At 59.4% G+C, this 22,074-nt stretch overlaps 1 protein-coding gene across 1 annotated transcript in view; it reads left to right on the top strand.

Moving 5' to 3' along the window:
* Positions 1-21,206, top strand: part of ITPR3 (inositol 1,4,5-trisphosphate receptor type 3) — a 62,964-nt gene extending 41,758 nt beyond the window's left edge. Inside the window, exons 25-58 of the mRNA XM_074332805.1 lie at positions 744-909; positions 1,877-2,041; positions 2,121-2,195; positions 2,630-2,755; positions 3,096-3,218; positions 3,296-3,496; positions 4,523-4,774; positions 5,073-5,198; positions 5,332-5,457; positions 6,662-6,782; positions 7,327-7,517; positions 8,109-8,257; positions 8,419-8,527; positions 8,656-8,746; positions 8,861-9,030; positions 10,199-10,373; positions 10,562-10,746; positions 10,953-11,153; positions 11,283-11,393; positions 11,867-11,962; positions 12,084-12,185; positions 12,273-12,359; positions 12,910-13,020; positions 13,116-13,308; positions 13,507-13,632; positions 14,035-14,207; positions 14,805-14,969; positions 15,643-15,835; positions 16,306-16,410; positions 16,499-16,626; positions 17,406-17,571; positions 18,224-18,384; positions 19,614-19,775; positions 20,403-21,206. Of these exons, the coding sequence (XP_074188906.1) occupies positions 744-909; positions 1,877-2,041; positions 2,121-2,195; positions 2,630-2,755; positions 3,096-3,218; positions 3,296-3,496; positions 4,523-4,774; positions 5,073-5,198; positions 5,332-5,457; positions 6,662-6,782; positions 7,327-7,517; positions 8,109-8,257; positions 8,419-8,527; positions 8,656-8,746; positions 8,861-9,030; positions 10,199-10,373; positions 10,562-10,746; positions 10,953-11,153; positions 11,283-11,393; positions 11,867-11,962; positions 12,084-12,185; positions 12,273-12,359; positions 12,910-13,020; positions 13,116-13,308; positions 13,507-13,632; positions 14,035-14,207; positions 14,805-14,969; positions 15,643-15,835; positions 16,306-16,410; positions 16,499-16,626; positions 17,406-17,571; positions 18,224-18,384; positions 19,614-19,775; positions 20,403-20,471 (4,900 nt within the window). The 3' untranslated portion in view covers positions 20,472-21,206. The remainder of the gene's footprint in view (positions 1-743; positions 910-1,876; positions 2,042-2,120; positions 2,196-2,629; positions 2,756-3,095; positions 3,219-3,295; positions 3,497-4,522; positions 4,775-5,072; positions 5,199-5,331; positions 5,458-6,661; positions 6,783-7,326; positions 7,518-8,108; positions 8,258-8,418; positions 8,528-8,655; positions 8,747-8,860; positions 9,031-10,198; positions 10,374-10,561; positions 10,747-10,952; positions 11,154-11,282; positions 11,394-11,866; positions 11,963-12,083; positions 12,186-12,272; positions 12,360-12,909; positions 13,021-13,115; positions 13,309-13,506; positions 13,633-14,034; positions 14,208-14,804; positions 14,970-15,642; positions 15,836-16,305; positions 16,411-16,498; positions 16,627-17,405; positions 17,572-18,223; positions 18,385-19,613; positions 19,776-20,402) is intronic.
* Positions 21,207-22,074: the final 868 nt, after the last annotated feature.

The raw sequence follows: 22,074 nt of genomic DNA on the forward strand, positions 1-22,074 counted from the left end.
CCCAGGCCCCAGGGATGTGCCGTCTGCTCCCCAAAGGGCTGGAGTGGGGAGAGGCCGCCCAGGAGTTGGGGGCTCACCCATTTCTACGCTGCGCCCTTGGCATCTAGTGAAGCCTTTGGACCCCTTCTCAGGTGGCATTTGTAAATTGATAACATAAAGTGCATAAAATTACAAAGGAAACCAGTGGTACTGAGATAGTTATCAAACTATTGAAGAAAACAAATGTGAAGTGACAGATATATATGTGCCTGTTTATTAACACGTTAAATAACAAGCTGTGCCGAGGTGTAATTAGTACCATTACTCCGAAGTGGTGATGGATGTAAACGATATTTCACAATTTCTGTAACAACTCTAAGGTGGTGTGAAAACGTCTGTGATTTTTATTGGTGACAAAATCACAGGTACCACTAATTTTTTCTCATTAAAGGAAGTGCTACCTTTTAGTTAGAGGTTGGTAAAAATAAAGATGTAGTTTTTCCCCATCTCTGTTCATGGACCCCAATTTCTGTCCATGAATCCCCCTTGAATCTTTGCTTCAGTTGCTTAATCAAGAGGTGCCCTGTGGGACCTCAAAGGGCATGGGGGTCACTTGGGGAGCTCAGGGCAAAGGCTGTTTATAAACTGGTGAGAAAAACGTCAGTATTTTTAGCACGTATGGCACTGGGCGCTGCATGGGTGGCAGGGAGCGTGCGTGTCCCCTGGGACAGCAGCGCCCACCGTGCCCGCACCCGCTGCTGCAGGAAGACCAGCAGCATGCTGGAGGTGGACGACGAGGGCGGCCGCATGTTCCTGCGTGTGCTCATCCACCTCACCATGCACGACTACGCGCCGCTCGTCTCGGGGGCCCTGCAGCTGCTCTTCAAGCACTTCAGCCAGCGCCAAGAGGCCATGCACACCTTCAAGCAGGTGCTGCCCCCGCCTCAGCTCCCTGGCCCTCAGGGAAGGGGAGGGAGGCCCGAGGACCACCAGGCCCCGGCACCGAGCAGGCAGGCTGCCCTGGCCACACACTGGCCTACGCTGGGCACTGGGGGTTAGCAGTGATGGAGGAGGTGCTCACAGCTCAGAGGGGAGCTGGAGACGCACATTGGGGTTCTCGGTCTTGCTGAGCTCCTTAAAGGTGAGCGCCAAGTCTTGGCCACTATCTCCTCTCAGCCTTAAGGCCTATTGTTTCTTATGATGTGGACAGCACTTTACAGTTTGCAAGCTCTGTCACGTGCACCTTTGCTAAGTGCTTCAAATCACGCCTGGCACACAGTTAACCCTCACCGAGGTGACTGGTTTTGTTATTGTGATGTCATGTGGTCTTGATGGCTCCCTGTGAAGTGGGACTAGCATTTAACGAGTGCTTGCTGTGTACCCAGCACCGAGCATTGGACTGGCGTTCATGGAATTCTCGCAGCAGCCCTGACAGTGTGGTTACTGCTCTCATTCCTATTTCACAGAGGGGGCAGATCGAGGTCCAGGGATTGAGGTCCTCCCTTACCCACTGGCCCGGAGTGGGTAAGGTGGGAGTCAGGGTTCAGGTCCCTCTTTCAAGCCAGCATTCAGTGATGACAGAATGCTCTGTCCTGCCCTGGTTAGGGTCCGATTGAACAAATGACAGGCCATAGTAGCAAGTGACATGAGTCAGTGCGTGACTGAGGCCAGGTGATGCGTCAGCTCACGACAGGCAGTGCAAGCCGGCCTGAGGCCATCAGGGAAGGCTTCCTGGAGGCAGTGGACTTAGGGCAAGGCCATAAACATTGGCTTTGGGTTGGTGGAGAGGAACCGCGGTGGAATGGGGATGCCAGGAGCAGGAGCCTGGAGCAGGGCAGGCACCGGGACTCGACCTGGGCTGCTGGTGTCACCAGGCAAGGCTGTCCCTGACCTTCAGGTGCAGCTGCTGATCTCAGCCCAGGACGTGGAGAACTACAAGGTGATCAAGGCGGAGCTGGACCGCCTGCGGACCATGGTGGAGAAGTCGGAGCTGTGGGTGGACAAGAAGGGCAGTGTCAAGGGCGAGGAGGTGGAGGCGGGCGCCGCCAAAGACAAGAAGGAGGTGTGTGGGGTTGCGGGGAGCTGGGACCGGGCTTCCTGGATGGGCGGGTCCAGGCTGACCCCAATCCCTGTGCCCCCAGCGGCCCACGGATGAGGAAGGCTTTCTGCCCCCGCCTGGGGAGAAGAGCAGTGAGAACTACCAGATCGTCAAGGGCGTGAGTGGCCGCGGTCCCCAGGGATGGGGTCTGCCTGCCCTGGAGGCTTCGGGGCCAGGCCTCTGTCTCCTCCCAGCTCTGCTGGCCACTGGCCCTCAAAATAGACATCTTCCAGCTTTTCCTGCACGTTAAAAACAACCCTGCCACGGTCCAGATGGAATTATTTTAAAGCCTAAGGAATTTAATGAAATTCCATTTCACAGTCATATTGTTCTATTTACTTTTATGGGTGGAATTGGGTTTTTAGTGCTCCCCTGCCTTACGATGATCTGATTCAGTGGCCGTGGCCTGCTTCCCCCTTCCTGTCTGCCGTGTGCTCGGGGACCCCTACGGCCGTGGTGGGCATGGCACTCTGAGCAGCCTGAGGGGTGGGCTGGGGGAGGGGAAGCCTGAGGAGCAGGGAAGGGGCTCTGGCTCACTCCTCTCCCCTCCAGATCCTGGAGCGGCTGAACAAGATGTGCGGTGTCGGGGAGCAGATGAGGAAGAAGCAGCAGCGGCTGCTCAAGAACATGGATGCCCACAAGGTCATGCTGGACCTGCTGCAGATTCCCTACGACAAGGTGACCTCTGACTTCTGACCTCTGGCTCCTCAGGGCAGGTTCACCCTGAACCCTGACCTGACCCAAACCACATCCCTAAGGCTGACCTATCCTCGACTCCCCTGACCTTTCACCCTGACCTGTCTGTCCCCAGGCCCGCCCTGGCCCGACTCCAGACTTAGCTTCATCTCAACCTCTGACCCGCAACCTATTGCACATTTCCACACCCTGACCTGGGGGTCCAGCTTTCACCTTGAACCCAGGCCCTGACCCACCCTCACACCTGTCTGAGTCAGGCCCACACCCGGCCTCGCCTTCCTCCTGTAGTGGGCCCAGCACCCTCTCCCCCCTCTGTGCCCAGGGCGATGCCAAGATGATGGAGATCCTGCGCTACACACACCAGTTCCTGCAGAAGTTCTGTGCGGGGAACCCCGGCAACCAGGCCCTGCTGCACAAGCACCTGCACCTCTTCCTCACGCCGGGGGTGAGGGCGCAGGGCGGGGGCGCCGGGGTGGGAGGGGCGGGGCCCGGACCCCTGTGTGACGGCTGCCCTGCCACCAGCTCCTGGAGGCGGAGACCATGCAGCACATCTTCCTGAACAACTACCAGCTGTGCTCCGAGGTCAGCGAGCCGGTGCTGCAGCACTTCGTGCACCTGCTGGCCACGCACGGGCGCCACGTGCAGTACCTGGACTTCCTGCACACGGTCATCAAGGCCGAGGGCAAGTACGTCAAGAAGTGCCAGGACATGATCATGACTGAGGTGAGGGCGGGGCCGAGGGGCCCATGGGACTTGGGTGGTGGCCACAGAGGGGGGACCCGGGCGCCCAGACCCAGAGCTAGAGAAGCCAGACAGTGTGTCACGAAAGGATCACTGGGATGCTGGGTGTGGAGGGGCCGCAGAGGGAGAACTAAGGTCAAGAGGCAGGTCTCGCGGAGCTCAGGCTGCAGCCTAACAGAACGTCAGTGGGGCCCAGCAGTTAGGCACCCACTAGGACTCAACTAACAGGCCTGCAAGATCTCAGACATGCACTCCTTCCTTTATCATCTATTATCATTTATTTAAAAATCATGAAGCACCTGCCATGTGCCAGGACCGTGTATACCTGGGCAAGTCAGTCAAGTATAAGCTTGGAGGGATGGGGGCACGTGGACCATGTCCTTTGTGCTCATTGCTAGCGCCCCAGCACCTGGCACATAGTAGGTACTCTGTAAACACCTGATAACTGAATGCATGAAGGTGAAGGGCTGAGTCTAACTCCAGAACAGACGTGGTCTCTGCCCCGGAGCATCTTATAGTGTGGGGTGGGCAGGGGGAGAAAGGAGCAAACACTAACGTGAGATGAGACACTGCGTACTGAAGTGCTATACAACGTTAATTATGTATTGCTATTATTATATTACGTGTATTATATAATCGCTGACAGGAGAGAGATGCAGTGTGTGCTCTTCGAGGGTTTAAATTAAATGCTGTGGGAGCACAGAGGAGGGAGGAGATGAGCTGGGCAGGGCAGGATTACAAAGGGCTTCCTGGAGGAGGCGCTTCTGAGACAAGCCCAAGTGGAACTTTTTTCCTTGGGGAAGAGGGTGGACTTTCTGGGGCCAGGGATCAGTATCTCTGTTGGCAGAAGGCCCCAAGGGCCAGGGAACCCAAAAAACTCAGGGGATGTTTCCTGAGTGTCGGGTGAGGATAGGGGTCAGAGTCTCAATCTCCCTGGTAAGTTCAGAAGAAGGGGGCCCAGGCCTTGCTGCACTGAGGGGCTGACACGTGCCCCCCTCCTGCTGGCAGCTGACCAACGCAGGTGACGACGTGGTGGTGTTCTACAATGACAAGGCCTCGCTGGCCCACCTGCTGGACATGATGAAGGCCGCCCGGGATGGCGTGGAGGACCACAGCCCGCTCATGTACCACATCTCTCTGGTGGACCTGCTGGCCGCCTGCGCCGAGGGCAAGAACGTGTACACAGAGATCAAGTGCACCTCCCTGCTGCCCCTGGAGGACGTCGTGTCGGTGGTGACACATGAGGACTGCATCACCGAGGTGGGCCCATGTATCCACAGGGGACACAGGACTGGGAGAGGTGGCTGGGGTCAGGGGAAGGCCTCGGGGGTGAGGGGTGCTAGAGCCAGCCCGAGCAGAGCAGTCTCAGGCCTGCGTGGAGGGGCAGGGAGAGGGAGGGAAAGGAAAGTGGGGAAGGGGCCAGGAATGGGGAGCTCGGGGAGAGTGGTGGGGATTGGGCAGAGAATAAGGGGCGGTCGGGAGGAATGGGTGAAGTGTGGGGGAGAGCCTGGGTGGGCGGGCCTGCGTGTGCCCCTGACCCCCCGCCCCGACGGCCCAGGTGAAAATGGCGTACGTGAACTTCGTGAACCACTGCTACGTGGACACGGAGGTGGAGATGAAGGAGATCTACACCAGTAACCACATCTGGACACTGTTTGAGAGCTTCACCCTGGACATGGCTCGGGTGCGTCGGTGTGGGGGTGGGGCCTGGGGCCGGACTGTGGTGGCTGGGGGCCCGGGCAGCCTTCTAGGGGTGGGGGTGGGAGTGGAGGGTCCGTGTGTTGGATGCCCCCAGGCATCGCTGTCTCCTACCCCAGGTCTGCAGTAAGCGGGAGAAGCGCCTGGCGGACCCCACCCTGGAGAAGTACGTGCTGACCGTCGTGCTGGATACCATCAATGCCTTCTTCAGCTCCCCGTTCTCTGAGAACAGCACCTCCCTACAGGTGAGCTGCTCCTGCCCAGGCGGCTTTTGTGTAGGGAAGGGGGAAAAGCAGAATATATATTCCTATTTGCTTGTCATGCAGAAAGATATAATGGGAGGATATACGAGAGTATTAGGTGTCCATCCTGTGTCACAAATGACCCCAAAGTTTAGCAGTTTAAAACGACAAACACTTATTATCTCAGTGTCTGTGATAGCAGTTACAGTGGGAGCTCTACCATAGAATAGGAATTCCTAAATTCACTGGGGTGGCAGGGGACGCCTGGCAGCACTTACTCACCAAAGACAAGGTGGGCATGTACCACAATGGCCAGCAGAGCCAAAGCAGTCATCAGGGGAGTCTGGTGCACGGAGAACTTGGGCGTTGATCACGGTGTCCCTAGAACTGAGATAGGTGGTCAGCCTTCTGTCTTAGAAGCAGAAAAACTCTGGGCTGTGAGCAGAGGTTTGACTTGCCTCACTGAAAGACTCATAACCCCTCAGTCGATTCCCAGACATCACAGCCCCAGAGCCCCTTGATGGAAAAGAGCCAGGTTCCCTTGAGAAAGGAGCCTGCTACACCACCTGAATCATGAAGTAACCCTGGAAGGATGTACAAGAAACCAATGAAAGGGACTCCCTCCCTACAGGTGGAGAGCCTGGAAGTGGAGTGGGGATAGTATGCTGAGAGTTGTCAAAAATGTTGAGTCCTACTCTCCCAGCAAGGGTGGGTTTATTTTGCCACGTGTGTTTGGGCCCTTGGACCTCTGTGGGACTGTGGGACTCTGGTCATTTGTATCAGCTTTGCCTGCCTCTCAGCCACAGGGCAGAATGAGGGGCAGTGGGGATGGTGAGGTAAGACTTCTCAAAGTGCGCCTTTTAATTACCTGTCGGTCTTTGACCCATGTAAGTAAATATATCACCTTTTCACAACATTAATTTATTTAAAAATATTTTTAAAGGAAGAAAAGGGTCAGCAGTAGGGCTGTAAGCCTCAGGCCTGGACCTTGGGGAGTTCTCATAGAGCTGCCGTGTACAGTTGGGCAGGTTGTGCACTGCTGAGGAAAGGGGGTGTCTTTTTCCACCTGGCGCAGAGGCACATGGTTGCAGTGGAGGCTCTGTCCCTCCACCCATGCTCATTCTCAATGGGCCCTGTTCCCTGGGCCTGGGCGGCCTGTGGTGGAGGGTGGGCCAGGCTGCAGCCGCACATGTGTTGCTTCTTGCAGACACACCAGACGATTGTGGTGCAGTTGCTGCAGTCCACCACACGCCTGCTCGAGTGTCCGTGGCTGCAGCAGCTGCACAAGGGCTCCGTGGAGGCCTGCATCCGGACCCTCGCCATGGTGGGTGAGTGTGCCAGGGCCACTGGCTAGCTCCAACCACCCTCCCTTCCCTTCGCCAAGGGACGCATGCCACACAATAAGCATGTTATCCCTAAGCTCACCCATCATCTGCTCCCAGGTGGTTCTCAGTAAGTGCTTCTTGGTGTCTAGCTAGCATCTTGGTGATTGAGAGCAGCTGTTTTCTCCCGAGTCAGTTCCCCGAAGGAGAATGTTGGGTGACATTCCCCCACCAGAGTTTTTTGTGCTTGCACATGGTCTCTGGCAGGAGGGGGGCCTGCAGTTTGTCAGGGAGAGTTAGGGAAGGGGAGAGAGAAGGTGTGGGAGAGGAGAGAAGAGGAGTCAGGGTGGGGCCGGGGTGGCATCAAAGAGGCAGAAACATGTTCTTTTTACCTAAAAGGGAAGAGGGCACCTCAGTCCAAGTGGGGCCCCAGACCCCCAGCCTAGTTCACCTTGTCCACCAGTACAGCAGCCCTGGGCGTGGCCCCCAGGCCGGTTGAGCCTCCGCACCCCTACCATCCCTCCAGTACCGCACCCCACTCCCCATCCAGCCAAAGGCCGAGCCATCTCCCTGCCCATGGACCTGGATGCCCACATCAGCTTGCTGCTCAGCAGTGGTGTCAGCTGTGTGGCTGCTGCCCAGCGGAACGCTTCCAACTACAAGGCGTCCACACGGACCTTCCCCCGAGTCACCCCCACCGCCAATCAGTGGGACTACAAGAACATCATCGAGAAGCTGCAGGTGGGTGTGGGGTGTCCTCCACGGGAGCGACTTTGGGAGGGTGTGTACTTGAGGAACCACTCTTCCTGTGCTGCCCACATTCCCTGGGAAGGGGCTGGTCAGCTCTTCCCCTCCTCGGGGGCTGCTAATTGTAGGCCCTGGGCAGGGGACTAAGGGGCATCATTCCAGGGGACCCAGGAGAACCCAGGGTCCACAAGTGGGGTTCGTATTCATAAAGAGGGTCAGGACACCCCTCAATCCTGACAGGACACACTTCTGTCCATGCTTTTGTTGGCCTGTAAAGGAAGTCTGGTGGCTTATTATCCCCATGTGGCAGGAGACAGGCCCAGAGAGGGCAAGGAGTTTGCCCAAGGTCACAGAGCAAGAGGAGGGGCTAGGAGAAAAGCTAGGGCTTGCACTCTCAGCCAGGGGCTCTGAACAGACATCTGCTTTGTTCAGGGCAGTTCTGTGGGCCCAGGGTCCCTCAGACAGGTGTGGGGCAATCTGTGGGGCTGTTTGGTGATGGGGGGAATGGCAGGCAAGCCTTGGTCGTCTTTTGAGCCTGAGTGGCCTGTAACTCGCCCGGCGGTGACCCTGCCCTGCCCACCCCAGGACATCATCACGGCCCTGGAGGAGCGCCTGAGGCCCCTGGTGCAGGCCGAGCTGTCCGTGCTGGTGGACGTCCTGCACTGGCCCGAGCTGCTCTTCCTGGAGGGCAGTGAGGCCTACCAGCGCTGCGAGAGTGGGGGCTTCCTGTCCAAGTGAGTGGGATGGGTCGGGGTGTGGAGGGAGCAGGGGTGCAGCAGCCTGAGACAGGGAATGGCCCTGCAGGGCCTAGCCGGCCCGCAGGTCAGAGGGCGGGGGCAGTGGCCGCAGGGAGGCAGTGGGGCTGTCCTGACGGGCCCCTTTCCTCCCCGGCCAGGCTGATCCAGCACACCAAGGACCTCATGGAGTCGGAGGAGAAGCTATGCGTCAAGGTGCTGCGGACCCTGCAGCAGATGCTGCTCAAGAAGAGCAAGTATGGGGACCGGGTGAGTGCCCAGGCAGGCTGGGTGCCAGCGGGCTGGCCAGGGGCTCCAGGGGCTCAGGGCCAGGACTGGCAGGCCAGTGGTTGCATGGTGAAATGTACCAGTGTGGGGCCTCGCTCCCTCCTCCCCAGGGCAACCAGCTGCGCAAGATGCTGCTGCAAAACTACCTCCAGAACCGGAAGTCCAGCTCGCGGGGGGACCTTCCGGACCCTGTGGGCACTGGTCAGTACTGCCTCCCCCGCCGGGTCTCTGGGCGGCCCATTGGCCCAGGACCTGGGTCCTCCCTCCCGCTGCCCCGCCCCATAGCTCCCCCTCAAGAGAATCCCCCTCCTCCAGGCCTGGACCAAGACTGGTCAGCAATTGCAGCCACCCAGTGCCGACTGGACAAGGAGGGGGCCACCAAGCTGGTGTGTGACCTTATCACCAGCACCAAGAACGAGAAGATCTTCCAGGAGAGCATCGGCCTGGCCATCCGCCTGCTGGACGGCGGCAACACTGAGATCCAGGTGTGGGGTGCTGGGGCTCGCCTCCTTTGGGCGGGCGCCTCCAGCTCAGGAGGGGGACGGTGGCAAGTTTCTGAGGCCATGGGGCTTGGCTGCTGCGCTGGGTGCTGGCGGCCATTTCGAGTCTGGCTGCCTGTGGGCGGCTCCACCTCCCACATCTGCCCCTTTTCTATCCACGCACTCTCCCTCTGCTGCTGCCGGGCCTGAGCCTGTCTCCCACCTTGCTGTTCTCCATTACGTCCACCAGCCTCTGCTCGCACCTCCTTCCCTCCTCTTCCACGCCCTCCATGTCTTTGTTGCCCGATTAGAGGCCTACCTCCTCCAAAAGGCCCTCTCTGCTTGCTTTATCTCCTTCTCTCCTTCCTTTCAGTAAGTCTGCATCGATTGCCTTCTGTGTGCCTGGCAGTGTTATAGGTACTAAGTATTCAGCAGTGAAAAGAAGAGACAAAATCCAGGTTCTCTGGGCACTTACATCCTCGTGGGGACAACAGTCAATAGCGTAATCCCTGTGTAACATGGACAGCATGTTAGCTGGTGGTCATTCAGGCAGGGGCTCAGGAAGTGCCGCGTGAGTGAGGGACGTCTTAGATGGAGTGTTTGGGGAAGGCCCTCGGGGTGGACATGTGGGCAGTGGGCAGTGGCAGGGCGAACTGGGCAGACCAGGCAGCTGCCACGAAGGCCCTGACTACGAAGTGGTGGCCGTGGCTGTAAGGGGATGGAGGACACGTGAGTGGTGCCCCCTGGGTCAGAGAGGTGGCAGGCCGTCACATGGCCTTGTGGGCACTGTGAGGCATGGCTTTTCCTCTGGGTGCGATGGGGCCACTGCAGGGTTTCAAGCAGAGGAGGGACACGACTTAGATGTCAGAGGGACCCCTTGGCTGCTGTGGGAACAGATGAAGGCCAAGGGCAAGCGCAGAAGGCGGTCAGGCAGCTCGTGCCAGCCTTCAGATCACAGTACAGCAGTTACAGGCCCTGGCCCTCCACTGCCCCCACCCAGCCTCAGTCTGGCGTCTCTGGCTTCCCCACCTCGGTCTGGTTTGAGCGTGTCTGGGGACCCATCTCTGCCCTGTCCTTGTCCTGCAGCATAGGATGGAGGTCTTGGGTCTCACCCAGGGCTGCTTAGAGCTAAGCCCAGCTGAGGCTGCCCCCCCATATCACTGTCCTCCCCCAGAAATCCTTCTACAACCTGATGACAAGCGACAAGAAGTCAGAGCGCTTCTTCAAGGTGCTGCATGACCGCATGAAGCGGGCCCAGCAGGAGACCAAGTCCACAGTGGCTGTCAACATGAGCGACCTGGGCAGCCAGCCCCGTGAGGACCGGGAGCCGGCAGACCCCACCCCCAAAGGTCAGGGTCAGGGCCAGGAGCAGGGGTACAGGGTGGGAGTGCTGGGTGCGGTCAGAGGGTACAGGTGAGGGCATCACAGGGCAGGGATAAGGGCTTAGGACGTAGAAGAGGGGGCTCAGGTGGGAACATGGTGAGGGTGAGCCCTGGCTACGCCAGCAGCCCCAGCCTCACCAGGCCTTGTCCTGCAGGCCGAGTGGCCTCCTTCTCAATGCCTAGCTCCTCATCCCGCTATTGGCCGGGCCCCAGCCTGCGCCGGGGGCACGAGGTGGGCGAGCGTGTGCAGAGCAATGAGATGGGCGTGTCCGTGCTCATCATGCAGCCCATCCTGCGCTTCCTGCAGCTGCTGTGTGAGAACCACAACCGGGACCTGCAGGTCAGCGCCACACGCCCGCCCCTTCCCCTGCCCTCCAGCCCCTGTCCTCCGCTGTGCACTGATGCTCTGTGCCATCCTCTGGCCTGGGCACCACTGCTCTGTGGCTGGTGATGTCCTCACCCCTGCAGCACGCAGGATCGCGGTCCCCCGCAGGCCTTTCCCCGCCTGCTGGAGCCGTGCCACGCCCCCCCATCTGTGCTCTGCAGAACTTCCTGCGCTGTCAGAACAACAAGACCAACTACAACCTGGTGTGCGAGACGCTGCAGTTCCTGGACATCATGTGCGGCAGCACCACAGGGGGCCTGGGGCTGCTGGGGCTCTACATCAACGAGGACAACGTGGGCCTTGTCATCCAGACCCTGGAGACCCTCACCGAGTACTGCCAGGGCCCCTGCCATGAGAACCAGGTGAGCCGTCGGGGTACGAGTGGCAGCCGGGTGGGAGGATGGAGCAGGCTGGGCAGGGGAGAGACTGAGGCCTCTGGCTGCCACAGTCCTGAGGGGCCTGGGCCCTGTGTCCCCCCACTGCTCCTGCAGACCTGCATCGTGACGCATGAGTCCAATGGCATAGACATCATCACTGCGCTGATTCTCAATGACATCAGTCCCCTGTGCAAGTACCGCATGGATCTGGTGCTGCAACTCAAGGTGGGGCCCGTGGCCGCCCCTGTGAGTGCATGGGTGTGCATGTGCGTGTGCACATATGTGACGTGTCGAGTGTGCATATTGGTATGTGTGCAAGCATGTGATATGTGCAGGTTGCATGCAGATGTGTAATGTGTGCAGATGTGTAATATGTATGTTTTTATGTACTCCTGAGTGAACGTGTGAGCAAGCATCCTGGACATACACTTACGCTAGAAGCAAACATAGTCTCAGTTGATCCGAGGGGCTCCTGTGTGTGTGTCTGTTCTCTGGTTGGGGGTGGGGGGTGCGTGCCTGCCACAGGGTTGGGTGAAGGTGGCGTTGTTGGAGGCCTGGATATGCAGGACACTGCTCAGCAAGCCGTGGGGATTGGTGGGGAGTGGGGAGGCCAGGAGAAGCCGTTATGGAGTACTGAGCAGAGGAGATTGTGGGGGGTGCTGGGGTCCTCAGACTGGCCTGTCTCCCCCCCACCCCAGGACAATGCCTCCAAGCTGCTCCTGGCCCTGATGGAGAGCCGGCACGACAGTGAGAACGCCGAGCGCATCCTCATTAGCCTGCGGCCCCAGGAGCTTGTGAGTCTGGGCGGGTGGGGAGGTGGGCAGGTCACTGTTGGGGTGTGTGGGCATCGGGATTAGGTCCCAGCCCGCCCTATGCCCCAAGAAGAGGGCATTCGAACAGGCACTGCTCCACTAGGTGGACGTCATCAAGAAGGCCTACCTGCAGGAGGAGGAGCGTGAGAACTCAGAGGTGAGCCCACGTGAAGTGGGCCATAATATCTACATCCTGGCGCTGCAGGTACCAGCCCCTCCCCGTGGCCCTGCCCCTGGTGATCATGTCCCCCAGCAGTCACACTGCAGTGACTGGCACTGTCTTCTCGGTCAGCTCTCCAGGCACAACAAACAGCTGCAGCACCTGCTGAAACCTGTGAAGCGCATCCAAGAAGAGGAGGCTGAGGGCATCTCTTCCATGGTGGGGGCCCGCATGAGGGCGGGGCTTGGGCCTAGGGGCGTGGCTGGGCGGGAGAGTGGGTGGGCAGTTATCTGCGGGTGAGGCTGGGAATTGAGGGCGGGGCTATGACCCGAGGTCAGGGATGAGGGCAGAGCTGAGACCTGAGAATGCGGCTGGGGGTGAGATGGGGCGGGGCCAGGAACTCGGGGCGGAGCTACGGCTCGGGGGCGTGGTCGATCTGGAGCCGAGCTAGAATTGCGGGGCGGGGCTCAGGACGGCCTGTGGCCGGGGGTGAAAGCGGGCCTTAGAAGTGGGGGCAGTGGGTCTGCGTGGGTCTGGAAGCCTGGATCAGGACTTACGGCGCACCTGCGCAGGGCTGCCAAGGGCGCTGACTGTCCTATAGGATTCTGTGGACATGGCTCTCTCACTCCTTCCGACCTCTTTGGGGCCGGGTCTTAGTTGGGCTGGATCTGGTCTGACTTGCAGGTCACACACTAGGCTGTAGTTGAGAGCTGGGCTCAGTCCTGTGGGGGGCTGCCAGGCCTGACCTCAGCCCCCTCCCCACCCCCAGCTCAGCCTCAACAACAAGCAGCTGTCACAGATGCTCAAGTCCTCGGCGCCTGCGCAGGAGGAGGAGGAGGACCCTCTGGCCTACTATGAGAACCACACGTCCCAGATTGAGGTGGGGCCTGAGGCAGTAGGGGCCCAGGGAGTGAGGGCCGGGAAATCGGCCTCTGGCGTCGGCCCCAGTGTGACCACGTGCCTGTGTGTGCCCAGATCGTCCGGCAGGACCGCAGCATGGAGCAGATCGTCTTCCCGGTGCCTGGCATCTGCCAGTTCCTGACGGAGGAGACCAAGCACCGCCTCTTCACCACCACAGAGCAGGATGAGCAGGGCAGCAAAGTGAGCGACTTCTTTGACCAGTCCTCCTTCCTGCACAACGAGATGGAGTGGCAGCGCAAGCTCCGCAGTGAGGACCCCGGCAGGGGGGAGGGCAGGGCTGGGCCTGGAGCAGCTCCCTGAGGCCCCTGAGGCCTCCCCCGCCTGCTGGTGGGTGCCTCACCCCCGTCCCTAGGAGGGCTCCAATCCTGAGGTGGGGCCTGGAGCTTGTGGGGGCAGTGGGCCCCGTGGGGTGGCCCTTACACCAGCCCGCCACCCCCTCCCGCAGGCATGCCGCTGATCTACTGGTTCTCCCGCCGCATGACCCTGTGGGGCAGCATCTCCTTCAACCTGGCGGTGTTTATCAACATCATCATTGCCTTCTTCTACCCCTATGTGGAGGGCGCGTCCACAGGTCAGGACACAGGGACTCACAGCCCACAGTCCCCCTCCCCGGGTTCGGGCAGAGCCGTGGGGTCAGCCAGTCTCTGAGGGGGCCAGAGGCAGAGTGGGGAGAAGCCACCCCTACACGGCCCTCTGGGCTCCACATCCCACCATGGAGACACAGATGTGGTCCAGTGGGACAGACGGGATCCTCCCCTCTGGACACAGGGCTTGTATGTGCAGACACATGAGCCAGAGACCAGACGGGTGGCAGCACCTCCTGCCTTAGGCCTAGCGGTGCAGGGGTGGCAGGGCCCTAACCCAGGTGACCAGGACCTTGACAGGGAAGGCTGCAGGAAGGTGTGGCTTCTTGGGATCTGCTGGGTGTGGTGGGCGTGAGCAAGCTGTGCTGAGCCCCGCTGCCTGGCCCCAGGAGTGCTGGACTCCCCGCTCATCTCGCTGCTTTTCTGGATCCTCGTCTGCTTCTCGGTCGCGGCCCTGTTCACCAAGCGCTACAGCGTCCGGCCCCTCATCGTCGCGCTCATCCTGCGCTCCATCTACTACCTGGGCATTGGGCCCACGCTCAACATCCTGGGTGCCCTCAACGTGAGTGCCAGGGAGCCCCCCAGACCTCTCCCATGGTGGCCCGGCAGCCACTGCTCTGCCCCATCTCCTTGTCCCGGGCTTGGGGGGACCGGCAGTGGGCCTTGTCCGTCCCCCTGGACAGCCTGGGGCGGCTGGCACTGGGATCCAGCAGCCGGGATCTCTCTGGAGGCCTATCTTCAGGGCTGCTGTGCGCACGGTGTTGGTTGTGCACTGTTCCCACTGGGCAGCAAGGACTTGTGTGTCATGACAGTTTCCTGACAGAAGTCAAGTGCCTTGAGCAAGGGGGCGCCTTTTCCTAACTCAGTCACTGTAAAGGCTAAGGGTGGTCTTCTCCAGCCCATTCTCCTTTACTTGTGTCTCCTGTTCTTCCTGGGCCTGGGGAACCTAAGCAACTACTCTATTCTAGTCCCAGGGGCCCAGATGCGCTTCTGGGAGGATTTTCATTAATGCTGTTTCCGCTGGGCTGAGCAGGACCAGCTCAGGTCCACTCCATGGAAGGCCTGGCCTCTGAGCAGGGTGCTGGGTGGGCAGGGAGGCAGAGGGTGGTGATTCAGGGTGGGCAGGGTCCTGACTTCCGTGCGCTGCACTCACCCCCAGCTGACCAACAAGATCGTGTTCGTGGTGAGCTTCGTGGGCAACCGTGGCACCTTCATCCGGGGCTACAAGGCCATGGTCATGGACATGGAATTCCTTTACCATGTGGGCTACATCCTGACGAGTGTCCTGGGCCTCTTTGCCCATGAGCTCTTCTATAGCATCCTGGTGAGACCTGGTGGGGTGCTGGGCGGGCGCGGCAGGGTGCAGGGGCTGCTGGGGCTTCTGGTGAGTTGCTGGCGGTTTTACAGCGCCAGTCTCTGCCTAGTCCTCTTGCTGCTGGTCTGGGAGGAGTGGATTTCCAGAGTCCTCCTCTGCCTGACCCGCCTGGCCTGCAAGGCCCTCATGGCCCCTCCCAGCCCCCAGCTGACCCATCTGCCCTGTATGTTGCTGGTGTAAGCCTGGACTCAGGAGCCAGACCGCCGAGCTTGGCCACTACTAGCTATGTGATTTCGGGCAAGTTTCTTCACTGCGCTGTGCCTCAGTTTCCCCATCTGTAAAACAGGGATAATTGACAGCGCCTACCTTCTAAAATAATTGTGGTTGAAATGAGCTGAAGCACAGAAGTCACACAGAGTATGTCCTGTAGCAAGTACAATATAAGAGTTGGCCGTCCCTCTCCCTCTGTGTGGTATCCACCTGTCCCTGGACCCCTCCGTTTCCTTGGCTTAGAACTCCAGGTTCCTTCGAGAAGTACCCCCACCCCTCCAGGACCACTGACCTGGCTATGCCTGCTCCAGTGCAGACGCTTCCAGTGGAGGCTATGGGGACCACTGGCAGCTGGGCAGCCCTGGTTCCAGCAGTGTGCCCAGCCCCTCAAGGCCCCATTCCTGCCCTGCAGCTCTTTGACCTTATCTACCGTGAGGAGACACTGTTCAACGTCATCAAGAGCGTGACCCGAAATGGCCGCTCCATCCTGCTGACTGCCCTGTTGGCCCTCATCCTCGTCTACCTCTTCTCCATCGTCGGCTTCCTCTTCCTCAAGGATGACTTCATCCTCGAGGTTGACCGGCTGCCCAGCAACCACTCCAGAGGTCTGGGGCCCCTCTCCTGGGGGTGTGGGGAGAGAGGGCCTGCACAGGTGACTGACAGCAGGACCAGAGCGTGGGAGTGCTCATCCTGCCACGCCCCTGCCTCAGTTTCTCATCCTGGGTTCTGGGAGGGCTAGCTCACACCAGTCTGCCTCCCTCTTCCCTGGGGCAGACTGAGGCGTGGGAGAGCCTTGGGTCTCCAGCTCCCTAAGGAGACACTTGCTTGCAGACCTTGTTATTCATGTTAGACTCAGAATTTGCAGGGGCTGCCCATGTGGCAGATTTGGGGGTGCAGAACCCCCTTTCCTGCCCTTAGTGTACAACTCAGCTGGGACAGGGCATGAAGACCCTTCACTTGTAGCCAGACAGAGTGGGGAGCTGGCCGGACCAGGAAAGGCTTCCTGGAGGATGTGATGCGGGGGACAGAACCAGGTATTTGGACCTCCCTGTGACCTTGTCTATGTCCCCTCCAGTCAGCCCCCTGGGGATGCCACAAGGAGCTGCCACGTTCATGGGCACGTGCAGCAGGGAAGAGATAGACTGTGTCTCGGGGGCCTTGATGCCGGAGGTTCTGGAAGGTGAGGGCAGTGTCTTTGGGAGTTTGGGTGGGGTGGGGGGCGGAGGCAGGTGGCCTGGTCTGGGTATGAGCACGTGCTCCGCTGACAGAGGACGAGGAGCTGGACAGCACGGAGCGGGCCTGCGACACCCTCCTGATGTGCATCGTCACTGTCATGAACCATGGGCTGCGCAATGGTGGTGGCGTGGGCGACATTCTCCGCAAGCCGTCCAAAGATGTGAGCACCCCGGCCCCTCCCAGATCCACGCGGCCCAAGCCCTGGCCCCGCCAGGTCACGGCCGGCAGAGCAGCTTGGACCCTCAGTCTTCAGTGTTAGAAGCCCCCCGTCCCCCCCATTTGTATCCCCCTTTCCCTGCTTTCCCACCTGGTCAGTGTACAGTTATCACTGAGCCATCCCCACCCCCAGCTGCTCAGGCACCCCACCAGCGCACTGTGGGTGCTCTAGGGAAAGGCGTTGGTAACAGCTTTGCCCAGGCTGGGTAAGGTGTGAGTCACTGGTGGGCAGTTCCCTGGGCCACACGCTTCATCTGCGAGCTGGAGCCCCAGCCCACAGGAGGGGAGGCAGGGCGGGAGCTGAGCCGGCTTCATAAGGAGGCCTCAGGATTTGGCTTGGGCAGCCCAGCCTTCCCAGAACAGCAGTCTGTCCCCAGTCCCATGGGGGCGAGAAGCCACCTCCCTGGCCAGACAGGAGTCCTGAGGGTGGGGCAGTTCAACGCCGGCTCTTCTAACCAGAAGTTAGGGCCCGGCACACGCCTCGCCCTGTAGCCCTAGCTCATTCTGCAGGGCTTTGTCCCGGCTGGCATCTTTTCCGAGCCCGCTGTTTCCTAATCCACATGTGGGGGTGTGATTCTCGCTCCATGGAGTGAGGCTGGGTCTACTCTGCCATCCTCGGGGCCCCGGGAGCCAGAGGCCCTCATTTCCTTCGGCCCTGCCCCCCGAGTCCTGTCTGCCTGTGAGCTGGGGCAGCTGGGCCCAGCCTCCCTGCCTTGCCCGCAGGAGTCCCTCTTCCCGGCCCGCGTGGTCTACGACCTCCTGTTCTTCTTCATCGTCATCATCATCGTACTGAACCTGATCTTTGGGGTGATCATCGACACCTTCGCGGACCTGCGCAGCGAGAAGCAGAAGAAGGAGGAGATTCTGAAGACCACGTGCTTCATCTGTGGTGAGGCCGCGTGTGCCGGGGCCTGTGGGCCAGTGGCAGCCTCAGTTTGGCTCCTCCCCTGGTGCCTGCGGCCACTGGGGAACCCTGCCCTGGGGCTGATGGCTTGATGGCTGTTTGCTCATCCCAGGATTGGGGACAACCCTGCCTAAAGCTGCAGTAATGGAGGGAGCTCCAGGAAAGGGCCTCAGAAACCATGCCTTTAAACGCTCTTAACTTACAGAGGAAACTGAAGGCCAGTCAGTGGCCTCAAGCCTCTGGTCTCAGTCCAGGGCTTCATTCCCATCCCTGGTGTGAAGTGCTGGTCCCCTCACCAGCCACCACAAGCTAAGGAACAGGTGTCACCTCTAGGACAAATCCTTTATCCAGCTCTCTCCCTGCTTCCCTGGGTTTGAGGAACTCAGGTGTTTGCTCTCATCATCCTTAGCTGCCATTGTGGAGGGCTGCAGCGGTGGCAGGGCGGGATCTCCATGGCTAAGTGGCTGGTGCTCTAAATAGAAGTGACATAAATAGCCCGGAGCGGGCTGTGGCCTGCGTTCATCAGACCTTTCAGCCCGAGAACAGACGTCCCTCTGCATCGAGAGGTGGTGTGAGCTGCACCAGGGGCCCCGCAGGGACTCTTGGAGGCTGACCGCTTCACCCTCTGCATCCTCAGGTCTGGAGAGGGACAAGTTTGATAACAAGACGGTGTCATTTGAGGAGCATATCAAGTTCGAGCACAACATGTGGAACTACCTATACTTCATCGTGTTGGTCCGCGTGAAAAACAAGACGGACTACACGGGGCCCGAGAGCTACGTGGCCCAGATGATCAAGGTGTGGGCCCTGGGAGGGGCGGCCGCGGCTGCCTGCACTGACCGGGAGGCCCGGGGGTGGGGCAGGACAGCTGTGGACACTTGTTGAAAGGCCAGCGGGGAGCAGAGGAGTAGCTGGAGCAGCTGGAGCCAGCCCTCGGCGATGCGGGAGCCCGGCCAGCTCTCTGCTGCAGAGGGTCCTGCGTGGGCTCTGCTGTCAGGAGAAAGCCGATGGCAAACCCATCAGCCCCAAAGCATGGGCGTGGTGCCCCCGGGCCGTGGGTACGATGCTGAGGTGGCATGGGAGCAGGGCAGACGCTGTTGTGGCTGCTGCTCTGTGGACCATTCCGAGGGAGCCTTTGCAAGCTCGGCGAGAGGAAGGGCAATTTCCCAAAACCTGGACGGTCCCAGGCCGAGAGGGAGCATGGAAAAACTGTTAGACTTCAGAGGAGTCAGACTTAATCTGTCCAATTTCTATAGTAACGAAGGGAGTGAAGACAGTGAATAAAAGAAGGTCTTGTAGCGGCGTGTTGGGTAAAGGCAGCCCATCAGCCCCATCAGATGCAGTGCGTCTTCAAATTGCTGCACAGCAGATAAACTGCAGGCTGAACAGAAAGGCCTATTTACTGGGGAAAAGGAGTTCTATTTGTTTTTCAGTCTGTAATTGGAACTGCTCTGAGTCCAGGTTTATCATTTGGTCTGAGAATTCACAGCTTGCCACAAGGAACCAGAAAACTGCTTGGTGCCCCCTCCCGCTCCTCCTCTGTCCTGGGAAATGTGGCTTTGCCTCTCAGACACTTCTGATGGCAGCGTCCTCAGCAGGCCTCCCCCGCTCCCTCAATGTGCCGTCTGTCTGACTCGCATCTTCCTGGGGTGTGGGGTACGGGGCGCGTGTGTTAGGGCAGGGTGGGGAGGAAGGAAGGAAGGAGATTCAGGGCCTGGGTGCAGAGGCCTTCGCTCCACCTCTCAAGGGGTGTTGTGAGCGTAAACAGATGGTGCTGATAGCGGTGAGACTCAGGCCGTCTAACGGAAGTCAGCCTGTCAGTGTGCGGCCCTCACGCCCACAGAGGTTCGCTGCCAGCTCACTCTGGCCCCAGGGAGGACCCGGTCAGGTCAGACTTTCCCATGACACATCCCTGGGGAGTACTTTTGTTAAGGGTGTGGCACCAGGCTCCCCGTATGTTACTGCTCTTGTCAGCGAGGCCTTGCTAGGCCAGGCCCACGCTTGCTCACCCACTGGTGATCTTTCAGAACAAGAACCTGGACTGGTTCCCCCGGATGAGGGCCATGTCTCTGGTGAGCAACGAAGGGGAGGGGGAGCAGAATGAGATCCGGATTCTTCAGGACAAACTTAACTCCACCATGAAGCTGGTGTCCCACCTCACTGCCCAGCTCAACGAGCTCAAAGAGCAGGTGTGCACCCCAGCCCCGTCCTGGTACCACCCTCGGGGTCCCACACTGGGCAGCCTCAGACTGTCACAGCCCAGCCCGCCACTGGGGGGCGGAGTAGGTGTTGGGCCTTCACTGAAGTGTCCCCCCTTTCTTCCTGGCCTGTCCTTGGCGTTGGGGTGGAAGACAGGTCCAAAACACATTCTCCCCTCTGTGGAGAGTTAGACTGGGGTGGCAGGCCCCATCCCTTATCCCCTGAAAGACATGGCCAAGTGGAACCTTGGGGCAGGTGTGAGGCCCCCCCCCCCACTCTTAGCAGCTGCTAGAAAGTCCCTCCGAGGGGTTCACTGGTGGTAGGGGGAGGTCAGGGTGTCCTTCCACTTCTCAAGATGCCCTCATGCCTGGGGAGTCCTCTTTATGGGGCAGTGACAGCGAGGTCAGGCAGCCCCTCTGTTAGGTGGGGTTTCCCAGCTGCACCACATCGGGGGTTGTGACGCTAATTGAGGACGAGGGTTTGGGGCTGACGTCCTTGCTGCACCCCAAGGGCCTTGACCCGTCACCAGCGTTGAACAGCAGCTGGGTCCATGGTGGGAGGGTGGGCCTGTGGAGAGGGCACCGGGTGGCCTGAGCTGTTGGCATGTTTAACCCTAGATGACCGAGCAGCGGAAACGCAGGCAACGCCTGGGCTTCGTGGACGTCCAGAGCTGCATGAGCCGCTGAGAGCCACGGAGGCCCCACTGAAGACCCAGACGGGGATGCCTGTCCCTGGAGAGCTGTGAGGGGGAACACTGAGCCTCCCCTCAGGTCGGGTGGCCCCCAGCCCCCTGCCTCCAACTCCTAATCTGCCAGACACCCCCCAAGCCCACCCAGGATCTGACCAGCATGGAGGGAGAGCCCTTAAGACTCAAGAAAGTCACTGGGACTCAATTTACCTTAATGCCTTAGAGGAAGGTAAGTCCTCTTAAAGGACTATTGCTTTGTCCCTGAAATCAGTAACTGACATTCCTTGTATTCCTCCTCGTGGGTGATCAGGAGTGGGGTCATCTCTTTACCAAGCACTACATTTTGGTTGCTGCTGCCTTGGGGGCGGTGCGGTAACACTGTTGCTCATGATTCTAGGGCTGTTACTTAACTTATTCACAGGCCGTGCTCAGCCCTGCCCATGGCTGCACGGCCCCCGAGCTCGTGCTGCCCAGTGCAGACCTCACTGTCTGTCCGGGCCGCCACTTGTGCAGCCCCAGGTGGACTGGTGACCCGAGGATGGAGAGCCTTGCTCACGGGACCTGCCTCTTCTGGGCCTCCTGGGAAAGAGGCACAGCCCCAGGGGACATGGCTGTGGTGTTAAGAGTGGCTGGTTTTTGACCGCTTGTGTTTTTTCCTTTTGGTGTAATGTTTTACAAATCCTTTGGCCTGAAAACTAATGTTAATTGCCTTAAATAAATTAATAGAAATATAGTCCATTAGAAAGGACTGCTGTTTCCTATACCCCCGGGGTTGGGGGGGGGGGGGTTTGTGGCATACTGGCAGAGGACAAAACACAAGCCCTCGCCTTGGCTGGACCGCACCGCGGGCTTTTGGGAGATGCTCTGAGTGATACCCTGTCTCACAGCGATTCCTCACTAGGGCTCTGCACAGACTACTTACTGGTTTGCAGTATAACTGGTTTCTGTCATAGTCCCACGTATTTTACTGTATGCGTTCCAAAGCATACTGAGGAGTCCAGGGACAAATGAGATGAAGAACCCACTTCCGATTCTTCCTAACGAGGGGAGAACTGCTGTCGGCCTCTGCCCCACCCCTGCCCAGCTCGGTTTTTAACTGAAGAAAGCTCAAGTACAAAATACGAAGGTCTACTAGTAAGACCTAAAGTTCCATGGAGTTACAGGCGACCCTGTATGTGTCCCAAGCCAGGGAAGCCTGTGGCCTCCAAAGAACCGTCCAGAGCACTGAAGCCACCACAACCCAAGGCCTGTCTGTAGCTCCACTCTGTCCCTTAAACCAACTTGGAACACAGGTTTTCTGCAAGGTCAGGGGCAGAGGGCCAAGCTCCGTCCTTCTGAGTCAGTGGAAATGAGGGCCCAGCAGGCTTCTCATCTCTGCTGTACCCCCACCTGCTGCTGTTTGCGACAGGATGCCTTCTTCGATATTCGCTGCTATTTTTGGCTGTCTCCCAGGAGCTCCTCTAAAAGGGAGCAGGGAGTCTTGCCAGAAGCCAGCCAGACCCCTGCTGACAGGTGGGGCTCCTGTGGCTGCACAGGAAGCACCTTGTCCAGGGGCCCTGTCACCTTCCCTTCTCAGGCCCCCACGGACCCCGTGCTTCCCC

Source organism: Rhinolophus sinicus, linkage group LG05 (genome assembly GCF_036562045.2).
Source record: "Rhinolophus sinicus isolate RSC01 linkage group LG05, ASM3656204v1, whole genome shotgun sequence".
NCBI lineage: Eukaryota > Metazoa > Chordata > Mammalia > Chiroptera > Rhinolophidae > Rhinolophus > Rhinolophus sinicus.